At 37.0% G+C, this 21,478-nt stretch overlaps 1 protein-coding gene across 5 annotated transcripts in view; it reads right to left on the reverse strand.

Moving 5' to 3' along the window:
• LOC149566797 (protein IQ-DOMAIN 5-like) overlaps positions 1-20,909 on the reverse strand; it is a 41,141-nt gene extending 20,232 nt beyond the window's left edge. Inside the window, exons 1-4 of one of the 5 annotated variants that reach the window (XM_089820111.1) lie at positions 20,825-20,909; positions 20,584-20,629; positions 2,756-2,832; positions 2,319-2,448 (exon numbers count right to left, since the gene is read on the reverse strand). In XM_089820111.1, the coding sequence (XP_089676237.1) occupies positions 2,319-2,405 (87 nt within the window). In that variant the 5' untranslated portion in view covers positions 2,406-2,448; positions 2,756-2,832; positions 20,584-20,629; positions 20,825-20,909. Of the gene's footprint in view, positions 1-2,318; positions 2,449-2,755; positions 2,833-20,583; positions 20,701-20,824 lie in introns of all 5 variants that reach the window. The other 4 variants (XM_089820113.1, XM_089820108.1, XM_089820110.1 and 1 more) reach the window with 4 other exon arrangements.
• Between the last annotated feature and the right edge of the window lie 569 nt (positions 20,910-21,478).

Consider the following 21,478-nt stretch of genomic DNA (forward strand, 5'->3'; position numbering starts at 1 on the left):
CAACTCCAAAACCTATGCCAATTGTTAACCAAAAACAACCACAGACCAAGACATGCCCTTGAAAACTATCAAAAAAAGTCTGGCCACTAGAAAAACAAGGCCACTATTCTTACCAACAAAAATAGATAGTCCAAATGAAAAGACAAAGTAACTTGGAGAAAAAACACTTAGTACCAAAAACCAAATAAGGCGCCATCTTTAAACTCTCAGGAAAGAGAAGCATTAACTATAAACCCTTGTAGATGCCAAGGCTTACCTACAAATTACCAACGTTGAAAACTAACGAAACCCCAACAAACAAAGGATCAAATGCACATTCAAGTTCTAGGCTTCTACTAGTGAGGGTCAACAACATTATGCCCCAAAATAGGTTAGGAGGAGCAAAGGGCAAAAGAACCCTTTCGACTAGCAAGCATGTGACCACCATAACTATACAAGCTCCTTCCACTAGAGTCAAAACACCCTAGCAAACCCCAACCAAAGAAAAGTCCACATTGCAGGGGGAACAAAAATACACACCTTTGAACACAACCACGCATTAGCAAAATGCCCCTCAAAGAGCTAAAGCATCAGAGTCCAAACACCCAAAAGAATCTTGGGAATAACCATCATAGACCCTAATAGACACCATGAAAGTGCAGGAGCAACAAAACTTTTCACAAACACCACTTTCCGACCACCATAACCACATTAACACTTTCCGCTAGACTTGAAACACAATAAAAACCCCAATATGGGGAGAAGGGTATGATTTAGCCCCACTAAAACCCCAACCCAAAGGGCACAAATCTCTTTTCCCATTGTGGTCACTACCAATATGTTTCATCCCTTCATAGGACTAGACATATTGTTCGTTACAGTAGGAACAATCATTAACAGGAAGTTGGTGACTTGTGGAGGCCGTAAAAGGGGCAAAACAACCTAGACCACAAGGCCAACAATAGAACACCCTCCTTAGCAAGGTAGTGAACCATCTCTAACCAAGCCAATCGCTGGTCAATAATTAGATCTGAAGGCATGGGGCATCATCCAAGCTATGGATGCCTTCTTTCAAAAGAATACATGGTAGTAGCAACCAGTTCATTACAAACTCCCCTACATGTGTAGTCCACGCAAAGATCCATCACAACTATAGGGATTTTTAAATCCTCAACACAACAAATCATAAAAACTTCTATAGAGGAGCCCCTCATAGAAACAATAAATTTTTGCTGAAAGAAGAGGTTGTATCACACACAAACCTCATGGTAACCAAGTGACAACCAAAATGGAGCCATTACAAAAGGTAGAAAAGGCACTGGACCAGATCCGTCCAACACAAGGATGTTAACTTCCACACGAAGCCAACCAACCATGCACAATCGAGCAATGCCCCCATGCAGAGCTACGGTAGGAATAAAACAGGCCACCACCAAATATTATATTCCCTCAGAGCCACTAGAATCATTATCTTCATCAGCATCCTCCCCTTCTGCAATATATAAGATTTTGAAAAGCCTCCCCCACTCCTCTTCCCGCTCAGAGCCATACTTTAAGATGGTTTGTAGGAAACATAAGAGCAATCTAAATTCATTAAGAATTATGATGTTTTACATGAGCAATAAATGCATTGAAGAACTAAAGCTGAAATAGGACAAATAATCTAGAGTCCTTATAGTCTAAATGATGAGAATAAATTATTCTACATCCAAAAAAGAAAAGAGATATACTTATCAAGTTAATAAACAAGAACAAGTTTACAAGAAATCACATTATTCTAGACTTAACTGGGATGTCCTATACACACCCTAGTGCATTCCTAATAAAATATCATTTTGCCAAATCTATGAAATTCATTCCTAAGGTTCTGGTTTCAGAAGTCAGCGTTTATGTTTGATAGGCTTTGTCTGTGCCTAAAAGGAGAAGTTTACAAATTTTACAATAAATGATGAATGAATAAATCTGCGGAAATATGTTTATAGGATTTTATTTAGTGTCTATGATTTGTTCTTTTTGTTATTATTATCAAAAAAGGGTAGAATGCTTGCAAGAACTACATATCCAGGGCTAGGTAGACTCGGTTATAATTGAAGATTCCTATGAATAAGAAAAAAATAATTAGAGAGGTCATCTGATTCCGGAATATTAATTGAGGAAGAGAAAAAATTCAAATCAAAGAACCTAGACCCAAATTAAATATCATAGCTTTCGATGCATTTTATTAACCCACTGCTTCCAACTTTTGAACTGAGGTTTTACCAGCATTTTACTTTAATTTCTCAAAGAAAAAATGCCAGTACAAATCATCATGAACTATCAAATTTATTAGAATTACTTACATCGTGTCCATTCTCTGAAGGATGCTCTTTCTTTGATGTATTTGTACCAACAAGTCTCTTAAACCATTTTTTTGATCTGTGGCCCATAGTCTTGTATTTTGATTATCATTCACTTGCAAGCTGTTGAGATCTGCATGCAAGAAAAACAAATCAGTGCCATGATCTACACGAAAAGGGTATAGCTTTTTCCAGTTGTTGCATCAATTAAGAATTATTTGCAGAATTATATCTTGGGGAGGTGAGACATATTGCATAGGTATTTATCAATAATGTCAAAATGGGAATTAATAATCATACAGCTGATCATTGTAGGGTTTATAAAGACTACTGTGAGACATGCCATACCTCTTTAGAGTATATAAAAATTATTCACAAACTGAAAGCAACCTCATACTAGAAAGGACAAAATCTTCAGGTTGAACCTATCGAGCAGTTACCTCCTCCATTGAAATCTCCAACATGGATGTTCTGACTTAAAGCATAAACAAATCCTTGTGGAATCTCTTAAATTGATCTACAAACAATTTAAAGGAACATTCAAACAAGAAGGTATTACTATCAAAGATCATCCCCAGCCCCTCCTGAGGACAGTGTGCAGACTACTTTTACATGATATTCATAGATGTAGGTTCATAATTGTGATATCCAAACAAATTCCTGTGGAATCTCCTAAATGGCCCTACAAACAAAAACAAGCATCTTCAAGAAGAGAGTGTTGCTAACAAAGAACACATATACCCCCAACTCTTCCCAGGGGCAAAATGCAAGTATATTTACATGATATTCATAGATGTAGGTTCATACTCATGTAATACCATTCAATTAGTGGAACTATACAGTTTAATAAAAAATAAGATTGGATTTAAATTAATTTTATTTTCTTCCCCAATCATCAATTCAAATAATATATTTACTTATTTCATTATAAAAATTAAGACATTAGTGTAACTCAAGCTCAATATAGAGAGAGAGTTTATCAACTAGTTTATGTGTTTAAGCCTTTAAGGTTAAAAGTATAACATATGTAGTTATTAAGTTGGCTTGTCTATCAACTTAATGTAAGGGTAATAAATTAACATGTAGGCAATTCAAAGCCTAAGCAAAGGCCAAATATAAACAACTACCAAGCATAGAAATTGAAGAAAAATAAGGATATATTGAGAAAATTTGTCAACTATTTTATAGGCTACTAGTCAAAACATATGTGCTACATAAGCTTGTTAGTTTATTTAAGGATTAATTTAAGGTTAAAACATTGACATGTAGAAAAATGCAAATCCGAAGGAAAGGAAGTATAAACAACTATGATATATAGAAACTGGATACAAACATGGATGAAATATTATTAGTGGCTATCCTAATAAAATACTAGATTATCTATAATTTGAAAACCTTTCACATTAAAGATGACTAAGCAAAGAGTGAAGAGGATAAAAATGATATTGTATTGCATTAAATTAGATATTCCTAGAAGGATATCAGTTTATACAAGTAGACTTTGGCAGAGCGTGAAACTAATGGAAAAAGTAACATATACTGGTTAGATATTTTGATTTCTAACACTACAAAATATATAATTTGTGGACATTGTCTGTTGTAAAAAGAGTTCATTTGGAACTATTCAAATTTTAGAGGAAACAATGACTTTGTAAAACCATTGCAATTGAACTTGAGTAGTGAAATGGAACATCTTCATCATTATTCTGCACCTGTCTAATGAAGCAGGAATGAACCTTGATGTGCTTGGATTGTGCATACATAACAAGATTCATTACCATCTTGAATACACTTCACCAAGGGGATACCCATATCACCTAGGATTCTTTGAAGCTAGATTTGTTCACTGTTTATTGTGCAGCCTTACTCTTCTTTTATATAAGATATGCCAACAATCATTTCCTTCTTGGTTTCCATGTTCCATATTGAAGACTTGGCTAGTAGTTGAATTTCTATCATCAACGAAACCCACCTAATAGGCATCTAAGAATTCAATCAAACAATTTGACATTCTTGTGCTCTAAATTCAAAGTTGAAAGTATCAAGCATGTATCTCAACATGTTTTTTGCAGCTTTCCAATGTATTTGCCTAGGCTTTGTCATTAACCTAGATAAGTAGTTCACAAAATATCCTAGATATGATCTTGTATTTGTGAGATAAATGAGGTTCTATATCAAAATGTTTGTAAAGGGATTGCTTTAACTTTTAAGATATACTATAGATAAAAAGTTGGGGCTGAGGTTGCATAGGCACAATATTTGTTTTCCTACCACTCATACTGAATTCTTCCATGAGCTCCTTGGCATGCTTTGTTAGAGAGACACAAATATTACTCTTTGTGTGCAATATCTCTAGGCCAAGGCAGTAGTGCATTAATCCAAGATTTGTCATCTTGAAAGAAATGTAAATCCTTCCTTCCTACTGAAATCAATACTTTTCATAGATGCAATTATTGTTTGCAACGACAATGTCTCCATGTTCTCTTTGAGAATATAGATTTTAATGCAATTGTAGTTCCATGTGTGGGGAGGTTTTCATCAATTTTTATGTACCACACATAAGGTGCATGCTTCAATTGTTTACCGTACAAAGTAAACAGATTGTTATCGCATTAAGAGACTAGAATGTAACACAGAAAAATATACTTTATTCATATAAGCATATATGCAATCACAAGTACAATGATGCTTCATAATTCCATTCGGACAATGTACATATATCTCCCGAAGGGGTGACTCAACCATCACACAACCTTTCAGACACTAACTAATCCTGTCGGCTACAATATAGTTTTATTGACAACATCATCCCCCCCAAAAGAAAAGTTGTCTCCGGACGAAAAAATAGAGACAACTAAACTACCAAGTACATCAAGAATAAGAAAAAAACTAAGAAGACAAGTGCGCCCCTAGTAGACCTAGTGTTGTAGATGTCCTCTGCGCCCGTAACTCATTCAGCTACGCCCTTAACTCATGTACCTACTATGTTCGAGTGTACAAATCCAACTTAGCCTACATCTAAAGTTCTAATGCTCTCTTCATCATCTCAGTTATGTTTTGGAGCTCTATCTACTTTTCATCTGACTCCCTCTTTGCGTCCCCCAACTAAGATACGAATGTTGCCTTCTCTGATTCCTTCTCAACAATGAGTGATGCCCGCTCCTTCTCCCAAGCTACTTGTTGTGCGGCCAAACTGGCTTCTACTACAGCTAATCTAGTAGTTGTCTCCTCCCGAGCCCTCCCTGCCACTACCTAATCTGCCTCACTCCTTCATAGAGCATAGTATGCCTCCCGATATACTTGTACTATCTCTCGTATCACATTCTCAACTCTTTCTCTGTAGTAGTCTACTCCTGCTGCATCTCAGGAGTCTTTTTGTTCGGCCATCCCCATGCCTTGAAACATACTGAGAAGCTCGTTGGACAACCAACCCTCATGAATGAAAAAACCTGTTCTGACTCCTGCACCACTGTCTCCAAAGCACCTCTCTGTGCTGAAACTGCTACTTGGAGACCTCGAGCCACCACATTCGCTAAGTATGTCCCAACATCCTCCCCTATAGCTATCGAGCAATTTGATGGTGTGGGGTGCTCCATGGCCATTGCTGCCTCTATTGCTTCTAACATCCTCTCTATGGTACTCCCTCAAGTATGTGCTCAAGTCCCGCTCACTCAAGTCCTGAGCTGTAGTACCGTCATTAGTAGCTAGTAATGCATCATCTATAGTGACCACCACATTAGCTCCCACTACCTCCAGTCTAACCTGTGTTGTCTCCAAACTCTCAGGAACCTCCTATGCTAGTAACTCCATCACCTGGTCTAGCAAGGTTGTCGTCACTGATAGGTGGGACTCTGTCTCAACTATAGCCACGACTTCTGGAATGGTTAGAGTCGCTACCACCGGCTAAGCTGCTACTATGACAGGGGCCATCACTAGTGGTTGTTTGAGTTGTCCAAATCCTAGAATGTGTGCATTGTGTGTACCCATAGGAACCAAATGTGTTGTTGCCAAAAGTACAAGCCGTGGAAATAGCAACGGTTTTGTCATAATAACTTCCTCCTCTCTGTTAGTCTCATTATCATCAGAAGATGTCTCTTGTCGAACACTATCTGTATTCCCATGCTCTGAACCAACATTCAAATCTTGTTTAGGTCACTTCTACCCAACCGTGGCCTTCTAGTCTCTAGGTGTGTCTAAGTGGCTTGGTTAATATATGGATTTCCCACCTACTTGACTCTTCTTTAGCTATTTCTATTGAGGTGGGTGTAATGTCCCCAATTTTAATTAAATAATTTATATAATTAATGATCCCAAAATTTACATAATGTTATAAATGGACCTTTAATTATTTAATAGTGAAGCCCATTTTTATTAATTATCTGTAGGTGTTTGCCCTGTCAATGTTCTTTTGTATACCCTCGGGAGTTTTCTTCGAAGGGGTATTTATGATAAAGTGTAGGATGTTTTTGGCATGCGATTAATTATTGTGTATTGCGAATTCTTGTTGGAGTTCAGCATTATTCGTCATTTCAGAAGTGGAAGATCTTCCCTATTTGACTATTCTGGTTTCAGTGGGATTCAACCCTCGCCCTATTCCGTGTTTGTATTACTTCGTTTTGGATCTGGCACATTTGGAGCACCATCCTTATCTGCAATTATTAATTTAGTGATACATTGCATATATCCATGAAGGATAAAGCATTAACCTTTTGCAACTAAGAAATCCAACTCACTGTTGTCCCACCAACAGTAAATATATAACCTGTAGTACTCCGCCTGGTATCAATATCCCTTGCCAAATCTAAGTCAACATAGCCCTGTAAATTAGTAGTTGAACCCCCAAAATATAAACACTTACTAGATGTTCCTCTCAAATATCTGACAATCCATTTAACTGCATTCCAATGCTCAATCCCTGGATGACTCGTATATCTACTAACAACTCCCATTGCCTGTGCAATATCAGGCCTAGTACATATCATGACAAACATTAAGCTCCCTACAGCTGAAGCATAGGGTACCTTGGACATTTTAGCCTCCTCTTCTGGTGTCTTTGGACACATCTCCTTAGTCAATTTCATGGACCTGGCTATTAATTGTACGACTCAAGCTAACTCAATACAATCAATTTCCCTCCACCTCCATCTGCCATTTGTCATTAGCTAGCCGCCATTCTTCACCACTTGCCATCCACCATCCTACCATCTGTCATCTGCTATCTGTCATCCCTCGGTATGTCATTCATCTGCCATCCCTCAATACGTCATCTTGACATTTGCAATCCCTCATTATGCCATCCATCTGTCATCCCTTGGTATGCTATCCCTCAGTAAGTCGCCCTGTCATTTGCCATCCTTCAAGACTACACTTAATTTTCAAGAGGAGGTGAGGGATATTATGTTTCAAAACACTAAGGGGCAAATAGTTCATATCACCATATGGTCATATTGCCACCACCATACAGACTAGCCACTCTCACTGTACGAACATACCAATTCCCTCTCCACTGTACAAACTTCTCATTATTACTGCACACCTTAGTCTAGGTTTCACTTCCATACGAACAAGGCAGTCTTCACTTATTCGAACCCCATACAGGATTGCATACCTTCTTTACCAAAAATCTAAGGCAAACAGACATAGTAAGAAATTGGAACATTACAGTTACTATACACCTTAGTCTAGGTTTCACTTCCGTATGAACAAGGCAATCTTTACTTGTTCTAACCCTATCCAAGATAACATACCTTCTTTACCAAAAAGCTTAGGGAAACAGACATAGTACGAAATTGGAACATTATAGTGGTATTAGAGCTAGTGATCTTCCTAGCCTGTTGGGATGATTGAGAGATTTTGGGATTGGGATCACACTATGGCGCCCAATAGGGAAGGAGAGTGGTGGATAAAGGTACTACAAAAGATTGGCAAGGAACTCAGTGAGGGTGTTGATCTTCCATTAGATATATTGGAAGTATTTTTGTGTAAGGCGGACCAATTACCTTCAAGAATTATATAGAGGATCCTTTCTCCAATTAAGGATGCCTTAAGTCAACCCAAGTTTTTGAGACACCATGTCAAGGAAAAAAGGTTGGGAGTCGCAACATGTCTCAATGAGATCTTGAGAATTTCGGCTCCTAAAGCACCAATATATGATGATAACACCATAATAGAGATATTGCATTTGATCGCTAACAACTTTTAGAGCCTATGACTTTGGTGGCGGTCCATTTGGTAAGAGATTTACAATATTGGATAATTGCGCAAATGTCCAAGTAGGTAACCTCCTCTTAGATCGAGAGTTGCAAGATTTGATCAATGATATGTTTCATCACTTCTTGGTCACCATAAAGGAGTGTCATGATTCCAGGCTTTCAGTTGTTACGGAGAGACTTATGATTTCGTGCATGGAAGAGATGGATGAAATATCCCAACCTATCATATCAATGTTATGGGTTGTTCATAATCTAGAATGTGTCCCTTCTATGGCAACATGTAGATTTGTCAATAATGTATTCAAGCACTGTAAAGAAAAATTGACTTCACAAATGCACAAGGTTAAGGAGGTTGGTCATAGCAATCTAAGTGACGAGGAAAATGAAGTCTCATGAGGATTTGCTAGAGTTTGTTTTTATGCCTACTAGTGGGAAGCACTTGAATCTTCAAGATAACAAAAAAGGTGAAGAAGATGCCTGCACTAATTTCATCAAACCAATACTCGTCAATCAATGCGATGAAAGTTCGAGTTGTATCGGTGATCCTCCAAATGAGCAAGCTCTACTAGCAGTTGTTCAACTTCATGGAGATGCTACCAATGATTCCTTGTAGGAGCAACCACCATTGGTTGAACATGAAATTTATCTTTTAGCTATGCCTAAATCGTTTATGACTGCAATTTTTCCATGGGAAGGGCTTCCTCATAAAAACAACTGGATCTACATGAGCTGCGAGGTTCCTAACGAGATTGATGATTACATGAAGGCTATGGATTTGGACATGGGTGTAGTTTATGACTGGCTTCTTTGGGATCCTGGTGACTACAAACACGACAAAGTTTATATTAGAGTAAAGCAACAAAAGCTATATAGAGAGTTTATCTTCGCAACTATGGCGACAACATTGACTGGTGAGGTGGATTCATTGTCTAGCATAGTGCCGACTAGTACAAGTAGTGTCATCTAGTATGGTGGAAGTGTTGACTAACATGGTGGCGAATGGTACGGGTATGGTAGTCATGTCAATTGGTACACTAACAATGTCGATGTGATACATGTACAATGGAAGTGTCACCTTTCCTTGTGGCGATGTTGACTAGAGTAGGTATGGTAGCAGTGCCAATTGACAACATGGCAGTGCAAACTAGTAAGGTGGGAGTGTTGATTGGCATGGTACCAACTAGTGTGGGCACAATGGAAGTGTCGAGTAACATCCTAGTAGCACGGACTAGTATGCTCGAAGTGTCATTTGGCATGGTGATCGTGGTGACTAGTATAGGTATGATGGCAGTGCAAACTAGTACAGCGAAAGTGTCAACTGGCATGGTGGCAATGCTAACTACAACAAGTAGGTTGGCAATATCGAATGGCATTATGGCAGCATTGACTAGTATGATGGAAGTGTCATTTGGCATGGTAGTATCAACTAGCACAAGTTCAGTGGCAATATTGCTCAATGTAGTGTTTGACTATCAAGTTGTCGACTAGTACAAGTACAATGGAAGTGTCATCAGACATCATGGCAATGCCAATTGGCATAGTGGAAAAGTCATCTAGCATGGTGCCAACATTGATTGGTACAAGTATTGTGGCAGTGCCAACTAGATTGGAGTGCGATGCATCCAGTGAAGGCATTGTATCTACATTAGTACAGGACCATCCTCATGAAAGCAACAAGATTTATTTGAGTTATGAGATTTCACAAGAGGTTGGTCTGCATAATCTCATGAAGGTTTTCCATCGAGGCATCAATGTGTTTTATGATTGGCTCCCATGGGATCCCGATGCTTTCAAAGATAGCAATATTTATATTTGAGCAACGCATCAAAGGCTTAATGGCAATCTACTCATCTCGATTGAATCCAATTATGCACATGAGATCCTGAAGAAGCTTGGAGATTTCAGTAGATATAGCTATCAACGTCCACACGTGGTTTGGGATCCTAAAGTTTGCACATTGCTTGCGGACAAGCAATTTTTGGGCGACGAGGATTTGTAATGTCCCCGATTTAATAAAATACTTTAAATAATTAATGGTCCCAAAATTTAAATAATATTATAAATCAACCTTTAATTATTTAATAGCGTGGCCTAATTTTTATTAATTATTCGGAGGTGTTTATCATGTTGGTGTTCTTTTGTAAACCCTTGGGATCTTTTTCAGTAGGGGTATTTATGACCGACATGTAGGATGTTTTTGGCATGCGATTTGGGTTATTTCTTTGTACTACGAATTCCTATTGGAGTTTAGTATTCTATGTTATTTCGGAAGTGGAAGATCTTCCCTATTTGGCTATTTTAGTTTTGGTGGGATTCAACCCTCACCCTATTCTAAATCTGTATTACTTCGCTTTGGATCTAGCACATCTAGAGCACCATCCTTGTCTGCAATTATTAATATAGTGATACATTGCATATATCTATGATTAGACTTTTTTGTTGGTATTTATCTATGGTTTCAATAAATATCCTATTTACATGAGTTGGCACTAAATTTCAGCATCACATTTCGTTATGCAATCCTTGGCGTAGGTGTATCTTCAATTGTTAATTGTATGGCTTGCAAGCTATCTCTGTATGATCGATTTCCCTCCACCTCCATCCACCATCCTCCAACCACCAACCACCATCTGCCATCCGTCATCCACCATCTTCCATTTGCAACCTACCATCTACCATCTACCATCCCTCAGTACGCCACCCCTCGGTATGCCATCCCTTGTTATGTCATCCTCAGTACGCCATCTCTTGATATGTCATCCTTGGTACGCCATCCCTCAATACGTCGCCTTGCCATCTGCCATCCTTCGACACTGCATTTGATTTTCAATTGGAGGTGAGAGAAATTGTGTTTTAGGAACACTAAGGGGCAAATAGTGCATATCACCATATGGTCATATTGCCACCACCATACGAACTAGCCACTCCCACCATACAATCATATTGCCACCACCATACGAACTAGCCACTCTTACCATACGGGCATACCAATTTGCCCCCTCCACCATACGGACTTCTCAATATTACCGTATGCCTTAGTTTGGGTTTTACTTCAATACAAAGTTACCAAACAAGGCAATGTTCACCTATTCTACCTTCGTACAGGATTTCATACCTTCTTTACCAGAAATCTAAGGCAAACAGACAGTACGAAATTGGAATATTACAGTGAGATCTTTTCCTATCGAGATGGGAAGGAATTATGTACTTGAGTTGATGCTCTAGTGGACAGACGTTGCAAAATGCTCCTAGTTGGTTTTAGATTCCATTTTAAAACCCATGAAAGTGATGGCAGCCTTGTTAAAACCCATATCTTGGATTAGGGTAGCCAAGTAAAACCCTTGTTTGTTGTTTCAAGGTTAAACAGGTCTTCTAAAACCCTCATTTCTTGAGGCTTTGGCCTGCTGTTGTATCAGCTTGCACTGAGTATGTTTAGTTTTCTATGTGGCTGCTGATGGTTTGCTGATTGTGGGGCTGCTGATTGATTATGTTCTATTCTTTGTACCTGTTTCTTTGAGGGTTCCAGATCCCTATAAAATCTGCTTGTAAAGGGTTTTGAGGCTTCTCCAAAACCCATTTGACCCTTAATCAAAATCCAAGAGTCAAACCACTTTCCTTGTTCCTCTCTAGCTCTCACATATTAAATTAATGTATGTATGTATGTGTGTGTGTGTGTGTGTGTGTGTGTGTGTGTGTGTGTGTGATTAGTATCCAATAATTTTTTAATTCACCATTTCCAGCTTTCAAAAACTCTGCTTCTTTTCACTTCAAAGTAGCATTCAACATCTATCTTCTCTTTATTTATGCTGCAAGTGACTACTTTTCTCAAGCCACTGGATTTGTAGCATTAGCAAGAATTGAGGCCTGCTTGAGAAGGCTATTTGCAGCAGACTTTGGCAGCTTTGTTTGCAAGTTTTTAAAGGAATTTTCCCTCTGCATGTGGCTGACTCATGTGTCTTCCTTGAAGCTACCCAATCTCTCTCCTATGACGTCAATGTAATTTCCCATGAGCTCATCTCACAACCATTATACATTATGACATTATGGTGAACAAATCAGAGCCTCTCTCAGGGATTGCAACATCATGTTCTCTCACACTTGGTTACTCGGATGAAGTGGAACTTCTCATGGCTGTTCTTCTACAAAGCTGTAACCTTGAGTCTTCTTCATGCCCACTTCCTCTCATATTTGGTTATGTTAATACATGACCACAGCAACTGAGAAGGTATAATTGTTGTGCACTCTGCAGCTTACAACTTGTGGCAGCACCAATCCAATTTTTAATGTACAGATTTGCCATGCTTTGATACAACATGATGGAGAGATGAAAAGATAAAATGATATTGTATTGCATAAACTCAAATATCCTGAGAGGGATATAAATTTATGCAAGTTCACTGGGGGAAAAAACCACCCATACTCGACTGTGAACATTTTTTAGGTAACAAAAAAAATACAAAAATTATTGAGCAGTTGGTTTTTTTGTCGAGTTACACTATTTAAAAATCATTTGGATACTTTGCATTGTCTACTAAAAGTATAAAACTAATGCAACCAAAAGTTGGGGAAAAACTGACTGGATTAAACAAGTGCATGTCAAGGCCAAGGAGAGCCAACTGTTCATCACCAATCACCATACGTTGCAATCCATATTCAATTCTCAAAATTAGAGTTGTTGAAGGTACATAAAACAATTAAAAAATAACTTTAATAATTTATTTTAAAATCTAAGTGTTTTTCTCTTTAATTTTTTATATTAAAAAGGTTGTTGAAACTTGAGACACAACTCAGCTACAACACAATCATCTTAAGACTACTTCTGGAGGTGTAGAATGACCTTTCCAGCATAGTCGTCAACCAAATTTGATTTGGTCAACCAAACACTAAAAGGGCTAAAAAGGCAATGGAAGTTAAGCAAATAATCCTAGATAACTGTTGGTGGGATTGTGTGGAAATTAGTATTAGTTTCACCAAGTCTATTTTGCATGTGGTTCATTTTACTAACATGGATTTGAAACTCAAAATTGCCTGATTGAATTAATTAAATCATCTTGTACATATAGCAATTTACGAGAGCTTCAAACTAAAGCTAAAGTCTTCTAAAACTAGAAGACTTAAATAAAACAATAAATGAAATAGCTAAATGGCATAGCTAAATGGCCATCAACTAAAGAATCTAAAAAACTAGCTAGGAAGCAAAAAATACCAAGTTACTAAAATATTCTAATAGGAAAAAGCCATGTTTGCGAGAGGTTTGAAAAGATAAAGACCATCGTAAATAAAAAATAGTAAGATCCTATAAAAAAAAAAGATTTAAATAGGTGTAGAAACTCTTGTAGAGTTAAAACAAAATGACCATCCCACAACAAAGGTAACTAAGCAAAAAAGGCAACTAGAACCCACCAAAATCTATATAAAAAATGATATCTTTTTTAATCTCATAATAGACAAAGGCCCCTGAAAATAAAGTTCTCCTCAGTTTTCAAAACTTGGAAAGAAAAAGATTACAATCCCTTTCACCCTACATAACATGCCAATTCAACTCAAGTTTCAAACCATAATTGATGCAAACATACCCTTAAGCTGTGTGACCAATGAAATTGGAGGTATTAGATCACATCAAGAAGATGACAAATCTGAGAGAAAGTAACATACTGCAAGGAAGACAACCTGAGATGCACCACATTGAAATTCAAGTCACACATGCACCATCCTTGAGCTGCTCAAATGTGTAGGTATAACCATCAAGTCAGAAATAAGTATCTTACTTCAAAATGGTCACCAATAAAACTATAATTGGAGGAACATCTCAAATGTCAAGCAATCAGCGTCACCAAATGTTAATTTAAGTTTCATTTTCCATTCAGTAGTGTATAATATGTTTCCAAATGATCAAACAACCTATACTCTAAAAAAATTTCAATTCATATGTCCTTCTATCTCTTTTTGGGCATCCCACTTAGTAGCAACGTTGAAGGGCCCTATTTAAGACTTGTATGCTTGATCATAACACTTCATGGAAGTGGAAGAGTTCCACAAGGGCACTTGAGATGGTGGACCACGGATGTAATTTGTATGTTAAACCTTGACAAAAGCACCTGTTTGGAGGAAATCTCTTTGATTAAAATCTTGCATGCCTTTCTTTAATTGTGGTTCCCAGATAGGAGTTACAAATTGTCTTCCTAGATTCTTTCTTGGACCCTCTTGATTAAAGCACCATATTTCAAAGGAGTTACAATTGTAAGAGGTATATTTGAGTTACTCTTGTTTATTGCTTGGGCAACCTTGGAAAATGTTGTCACCTCATTTGGGATACTACAAATTAGCTAAGTTACCATGGTTCATCCCTGCATCCCCCGGATCAGCAGAAGTTCGAACTGGTTCTAAGTTTGGGTCCGGTTCGATGTCTGGTCTGGGCAGGGTGCGATATTTTTCCTGGTGGTTCCAACTGGTTCGAAACAAGTTCAAACCTGGGGCAGACCATGCCTCTCAAGCAGTATGCCCAATCTCTAAACAAGAAGCTAGTTGGGATAAAATAGCCCTCCATCCTTGAATGGGTCCTACAAATCTCCCTTGAGCAAAAATTTTTAATTTGAGCAATAGAAAGGAAACAGAATGCATCCTACAGATCTCCCTTTAGCTTCTGCAGCAGAAACACTTATATTTTATCACCATCAAGCAATCATCTACTCACCAAGCAGAATGTAGGTACTAGGGATAACAAATCTTTCCTTTATCAGTTTGGAAACAATTTGCATTCTCCAATCCAAAAGGTATATTTTCAGAATATAGACCTGCTGGAGACTGATTTCTCTTTTTAGGACAGAATTACTGGTTTTAACTTTTCAACTAATAATGGTTATCACAGCAACTGAGTGGGTCTCATTATATGAACCCTTATTAGTTTTCTTTATGCTTGTTTCTCCCTTGCCACAAATTATACAACACTGATTTGGCTTTAATTTTAAGGTTATCATATCCAGTTCCATCATGCCTTGATATTCATTAATTAGTTTGATGTATTCAAGTGGCTTATTAAGAACCTAAAACATGGCTAAATAAGGATGGACTCAAGAAGAATTCTGCTGCTAGGTAAACTGGCATTTCATTATCATTGTAGGAATACAGATAACACCTGATGCTACTCATATTTCTTCTTAAATTTTCCTTTTTCATTGGTTTCAGGCATACAATCACTAGGAATGGGGTTAAAATAAAGTTATCGAATGTAATCTAAGAGTCATAAAAATGTACATACATACGTACGTACGTACGTACGCACATACATACATATATATATATATATATTATATATATATATATATATATATATATATATATATATATATATATATATATATATATATATATATATATATATATATATATATATATATTGGTTTCAGGCATATAATCACTAGGAATGGGGTTAAAATAAAGTTATCGAATGTAATCTAAGAGTCATAAAAATGTACATACGTACGTACGTACATACATACGTATGTATGTATGTGTGTGTGTGTGTGTGTGTGTATTACATGTTTTTGTATTAACGAACCCAAGCCCCTTTCCAAAATTTTGACGAACTTGCAAACCAGTTCGCAAACTTCAAACTTGGAACCAAACTTGAACCGGTAACTTAGCAAATTAGATCATTAACATATATGTTTTTAAATTTTAACCCATACTACAAATTATCTTCTAAGGAGTTCAAAAAATAAAGAAACAAAAGCACAAAATGTCTATTCAATTTGAAAAGAAAAATAAATCTGAGAAGGTTTTCCTATCCTGTCAAGGATAAGGTCTAATATCGGAATATTGGTTTTCTTGGACCAATTCAATAGCAAGATCACACTCCCTAGATAAAGAATTTTTTCAGGTTTCATTTCTCTTTCTGCACCTCACTCTGCTCACTACTGAAGCAGATGATGTTTCATTGTTACTTTCTTCTTTTCATGTGCATGCTCTCTGCGCTAGGGCTTAAATGCTTCCAAAATTATATTCCTAGTAGTATGAAAGGAATGGAAGGTAGTAACGAAGAATGTAAAAAACAAGGACAAGAACAAGGAACCAAGGTACACTAAAAGAGATTAAAGGCTTTCCCACCCGTGTCCCCTCTCTGTAATATGTGTTGGAGGAAATCAAGGTTTTCCTTCTCCCAACAAGGGTCTCAACTAATGCCAGCTAGAGGGAGAAGGGCTTGGTGCTCAACCGTGGAATTTCAGATTCCAAGATCCATCCTTCATAACACTCATCAAAACCTTGATTCTCTTATTAATAGATTTATTCAAAGATCTGACTGAAGTGGATGCAGGTGAATACCAGATGAGCAGAGCTTGGTAATTGATTCCTCAAAAGCAGTAACTAAGAAGGTAAAAGGTAAGTACAAGAACAAGTAACCTAAGCCTAAGAAAAGCATAAGTAATTAGAGTCTTCACATTAAATTTCTTAATCCATGATTCCATACTATGGATTATCTTCTAAAGAATCCAAAAGATTGAGGAACATAAACACAAAAAGTGTCTATCCACTTAAACAAGAAGGATAAATTTCAAAACATCCTCTGTTCTGCAGAGGGGACTGGCAAGGAAGAAGTGAAAAATAATTCCTACTTTTTGTTTCTCCTCCCCGAAAACAAGGTGACCAAAATTAACCTTACTTAGGTTAACTTTCAGTGAATCTAACCCACTCTTACTACTTAGAAAAGCTATGACCTGTATTAAATCCAGTTCAAGTCCCTCCCTCCTGAAGAAAAAGAAGGAAATACAAGTCCACATCTCAATGAAAGCATGGTTCGAATTAAGTAGACGCTGAAGATCAGTCTCGGGTCACAAAGAAATAGAAGTGCTTTAGATAATTTTGTATGCAAGTTGGTCTTGATTTCCCAGCAGCCTCTTCCTAATGAAAGCATGCTTGCAGCCATCATATATATTTGAATCACCTCATAACTGCTGCCTATTTTTAAATTTACACAGGCGCTGATTATGTTTTCCTTAATTCTCTTCTGTGTACCTACTTTCATAATATAATAAAGAGTCAAAGAATATATATTATATATCTATATATAGGTTTCTTTATCACTAAAAGGAGCATTTGTTTACATGAGGGCCAGCCAGAAATTCATGTACATTAATACAACTCAATGACCAACAAGTACTATTTTCAATAGCCTCTAAAAGAATCAAACATTCTAGCTCATCTTGATGACAGTATTCTACCTCTGAAATTGCATAAAGGATACTTATCTGATTGAAGCTATAGAAAAGTCATAGTACTTAATTATAAACCCAACTAATTAGAGTTCAAAATGTTGATAGGTTTAGAAGCCAAAAACAATACTTACAATATCATGGTTATCCGCTAACATTAAGCTAGCAGAGCTAAATAAACTGTCCCAAAACATTGTGTGTGCTTATTTGATTTTTATTGAATTAGTAAGATATTTTTTATGATGGCAAATAGATCAAAAGGCCTATTATTCTAGAGATTGGTGATTTCTTAAAAGGAAGCAAAGTAACCCTCCTAAGCGGCTAAGGAAGGCAGTAGATTACAATGAAATGATTGTTTCTTTTCTTTTATTTGTATTTTATCCCTTCACCATGATAATCATAAATTGTTCCCTTCACTATTTTGTCTGGTTACACTTCTTCATCTTGATGATGAATCATAGAGTATGATCCAAGAAGTTGATGCAAAAAAGATAAAAACACAATTGAATCCAGAAGCTTCAAGATTATTAATTGATGGATTGTGGAAAAATAATGAAGTTATGATCAATTTAAAATAGTTAATATTTGACCTGATTTGCAAGCTGTTAAGTGGCTGGCCATTAATTGTACATGTAGGACCCTCTTCCTTGATATCTTGGATGAAATAAAAACATATTTGACTGAATTATGTCACAATGTACAGCATGCACCATAATCAATGCATCAAATGACAAGCTGTGTAGCCACAGATCTTTTAACATCCTAAGAGGTCTTCTTCCAAGTATCAATTGTATAAACAGGCTTTCCAATCACCTCAAGAGCATGAATAAATAATGGGATTCAGACATAAAGAAAATATTGCCTCCTCGTTTTTGACTTCCACAATATCATGAGTTATGTAGCACAAGTATTTTTCCTAAGAATCAGCTTGCTGAAATATTAAGCCACCCAGATAATTTCCTAAGAATTTATAATGGTTGATGATTTCATATAGGAGGAAAATCAACCTTCCTAAGTGATTACGGAAGGTGGTGGATTACAGTAAAAAGTATCTTTCTTTGGTTTAAAATCTCTTTGATTCCTTCACCATGGTAACTATGAAATTGATAAATTTATGATAATGCAGCTACTATTTGACCTATGGTAGCTGTTAACTGGTTGACCATTGATAGTAATTGTTGGATCATCTCCCTTGGAATCTTGGATGAAATTTATTTGACTCAAATAAGGCGTAAGGTGCAGCATGCACCATAATCAATGCATCATATGACAAGATGTGTACGCACAGATCTTTTAACAGCCTGAAAGGTATCCTGCCGGGTATCAATTGTATTAATAGGTTTTCGAACCACTTTGGCATGAATAAATGATTGGATTCAAAACATGAAGAAAATGCTGCGTCCTCTTATTTGACATCCACAAGATTATAAGTCCTGTAGCACAAATAGATTTCCTAACAATTGGCTTGCTAACAATACAAACATTTACCGCCCAGATAATCTCTGGCTATTTTTTTATTTCTGTGAGCAATTAATTTGGCATTGTAAAATAAACAAACCTCAACCAAACAGCTAAACAAGATATAGTCTTCAAATATACTCGTACAGATTCACCTTAAACCAAAATAGTCAAGCCATTGGTATCCAGGTGATCAAGGTGTCAATCTGTATGCATCCACATCTGTGTGGTATATAATTACTTTGGGTGTTAAATTATTTTCTTAACATATTGATAAATTAGAATACTTTTCAGCATTGCAATCACTCATTTTTTCAACAAGGGCAGTGGCAAGCCTCAAATTTTTCTTTAAGGGAGTTCCACCTAGCTGGCCTGTAAACTGCACCTCTTGACAAAAAAAATGCCTGGCATCGAGGTATACCATATAAGTATCATCAAGGGTAATAGGCTGTACATCCTACATTTTTCAATTAAGCACAGCAAAAATAAACAGAACATCAGCGTACAAGTTCACCTCCTATCATCCTAGTGGGTCCATACATGCATGGGACTTACATGATTTCTAAAGGTAAGTGAATGGCATAGCAGTTTTATGCAACTTGCAAACGTCTGCTTACAAGTTCACCACCTAGGATCCTAGCGGGTTCATACCTGCATGGGATTTACATGATTGCTAAAGGTAAATGGGTGGTATAGTAGTTTTATGCAACCTGCAAACATCTGCTTACAAGTTCACCACCTAGCATCCTAGTGGGCTCATACATGCATGGAATTTACATGATTGCTAAAGGTAAATGGGTGGCATGACAGTTTTATGCAACCTGCAAACGTCTGCTAAAATACATAAACCCAGTCCCTTGGCAACAATTTAGATTAACAGACCTAACCTTTTATAGATCTCAATGAATTTTTCAGGTCTGTAGCTTTCTAACAATCAGTACACGAATTATCAGACTATCACTTTGCTGGGTTCATATATACATGGGACCTATATATCTCTAGAGACAAATGGTTGGGTATTGCAGTTGTATCCTAACTGCAAAAGTCACGATTGTAAATATGATGCCTGGTACCTATGTGACAATTATGATACCTGGTACCTATGATACCATTGCAAATTTCTATAAATTTCAAACAAATGCTTAAGGAGTTTAGCTTTCCAATACCCACTTCACCACTTCAAGGCAAATTTCTATATGCATAGGGTTCGTATGATATATAAAGGTAAATGTGTGGAAGTGCAGCGAGCAAAACTGTTATTAAAAATATCATGTCAAATTTCTTAGCATCAATTCAGATCAAGTTTCGTTCGAATTTCTACAGACTAGAGATGAAAAGACGGAATTGCAATCATTTGCTACCAGCTACAGTGCAATAAACAGTACATACCACGTCAACCCCTTGCAACAACTCAGATCAGGTGGCTTGCGAACTTCTGCAGATCGCAGGGGCATGATTCAGGAATTTAAGTTTCATAAAAATTAAGTCTCCTTCAAAAAAAATGAACTGCATACCAGGCTCAAGATCACCAGCAACCCCCAAAAAAGAAAACCTAAGTGCGTCCACAGCTTCTAAAAATATTTTCATCCTTAAACGATATTTGAAATAGCAGAATTCGTAAAATACATACCACATCTCACAAGCTCCCGTGCTGAACAAGAGACCAGTTGTCCAGCCCAGACCAGAATTGTTACAATCCTTATAATATGTTAACTAGCTGAATTGAAATGCACACAAGTACTTATCCAAATAATTAGGCACACCAGCTAAGGCCAGCAGGAATGGTGTTTACTAATTGTGACCAATTACCCATCTCCACCTAACACTGACCCCACGCTGACTGATTACTAGTTCTTCATTCCTTGTAGCCTACGTCTGGAGACCGGATTGGAGACGGAATTGTTCCCTTCTGAATTTATAAAAATGATATTAGTGGGGGCTGAAAGGCAAGTCGCATTTATAATATTTGGCAAAAGTCTAAGCGAGATTGACGGGTTTGTCTTTATCCATGTGTTCATTGATTTCAATCATTGAACTGATTGAGAGCTCCCCTTCAGCTTTTCAAGATTGGATGTTACAGTCTGGATATAAATCCATTTTTTATGCAGCTAATCACGTTGCAAATACAAACAAATTCTCTATAAGGTGTGCATTCATGTTTCCCAGGCGGTAATTATATTAGTAAACATTTTGCTGCTTCTGTGCAAACACCAAACTTGAGTTTTTAAATGTTTTTACAGCTATTAGCTTGCCAATGAGTTTATGCCATTATCATTTCCAATCT

Source organism: Cupressus sempervirens, chromosome 3, assembly GCF_028749045.1.
Source record: "Cupressus sempervirens isolate cs-2001-9-10 chromosome 3, ASM2874904v1, whole genome shotgun sequence".
Taxonomy (NCBI): Eukaryota; Viridiplantae; Streptophyta; class Pinopsida; order Cupressales; family Cupressaceae; genus Cupressus; species Cupressus sempervirens.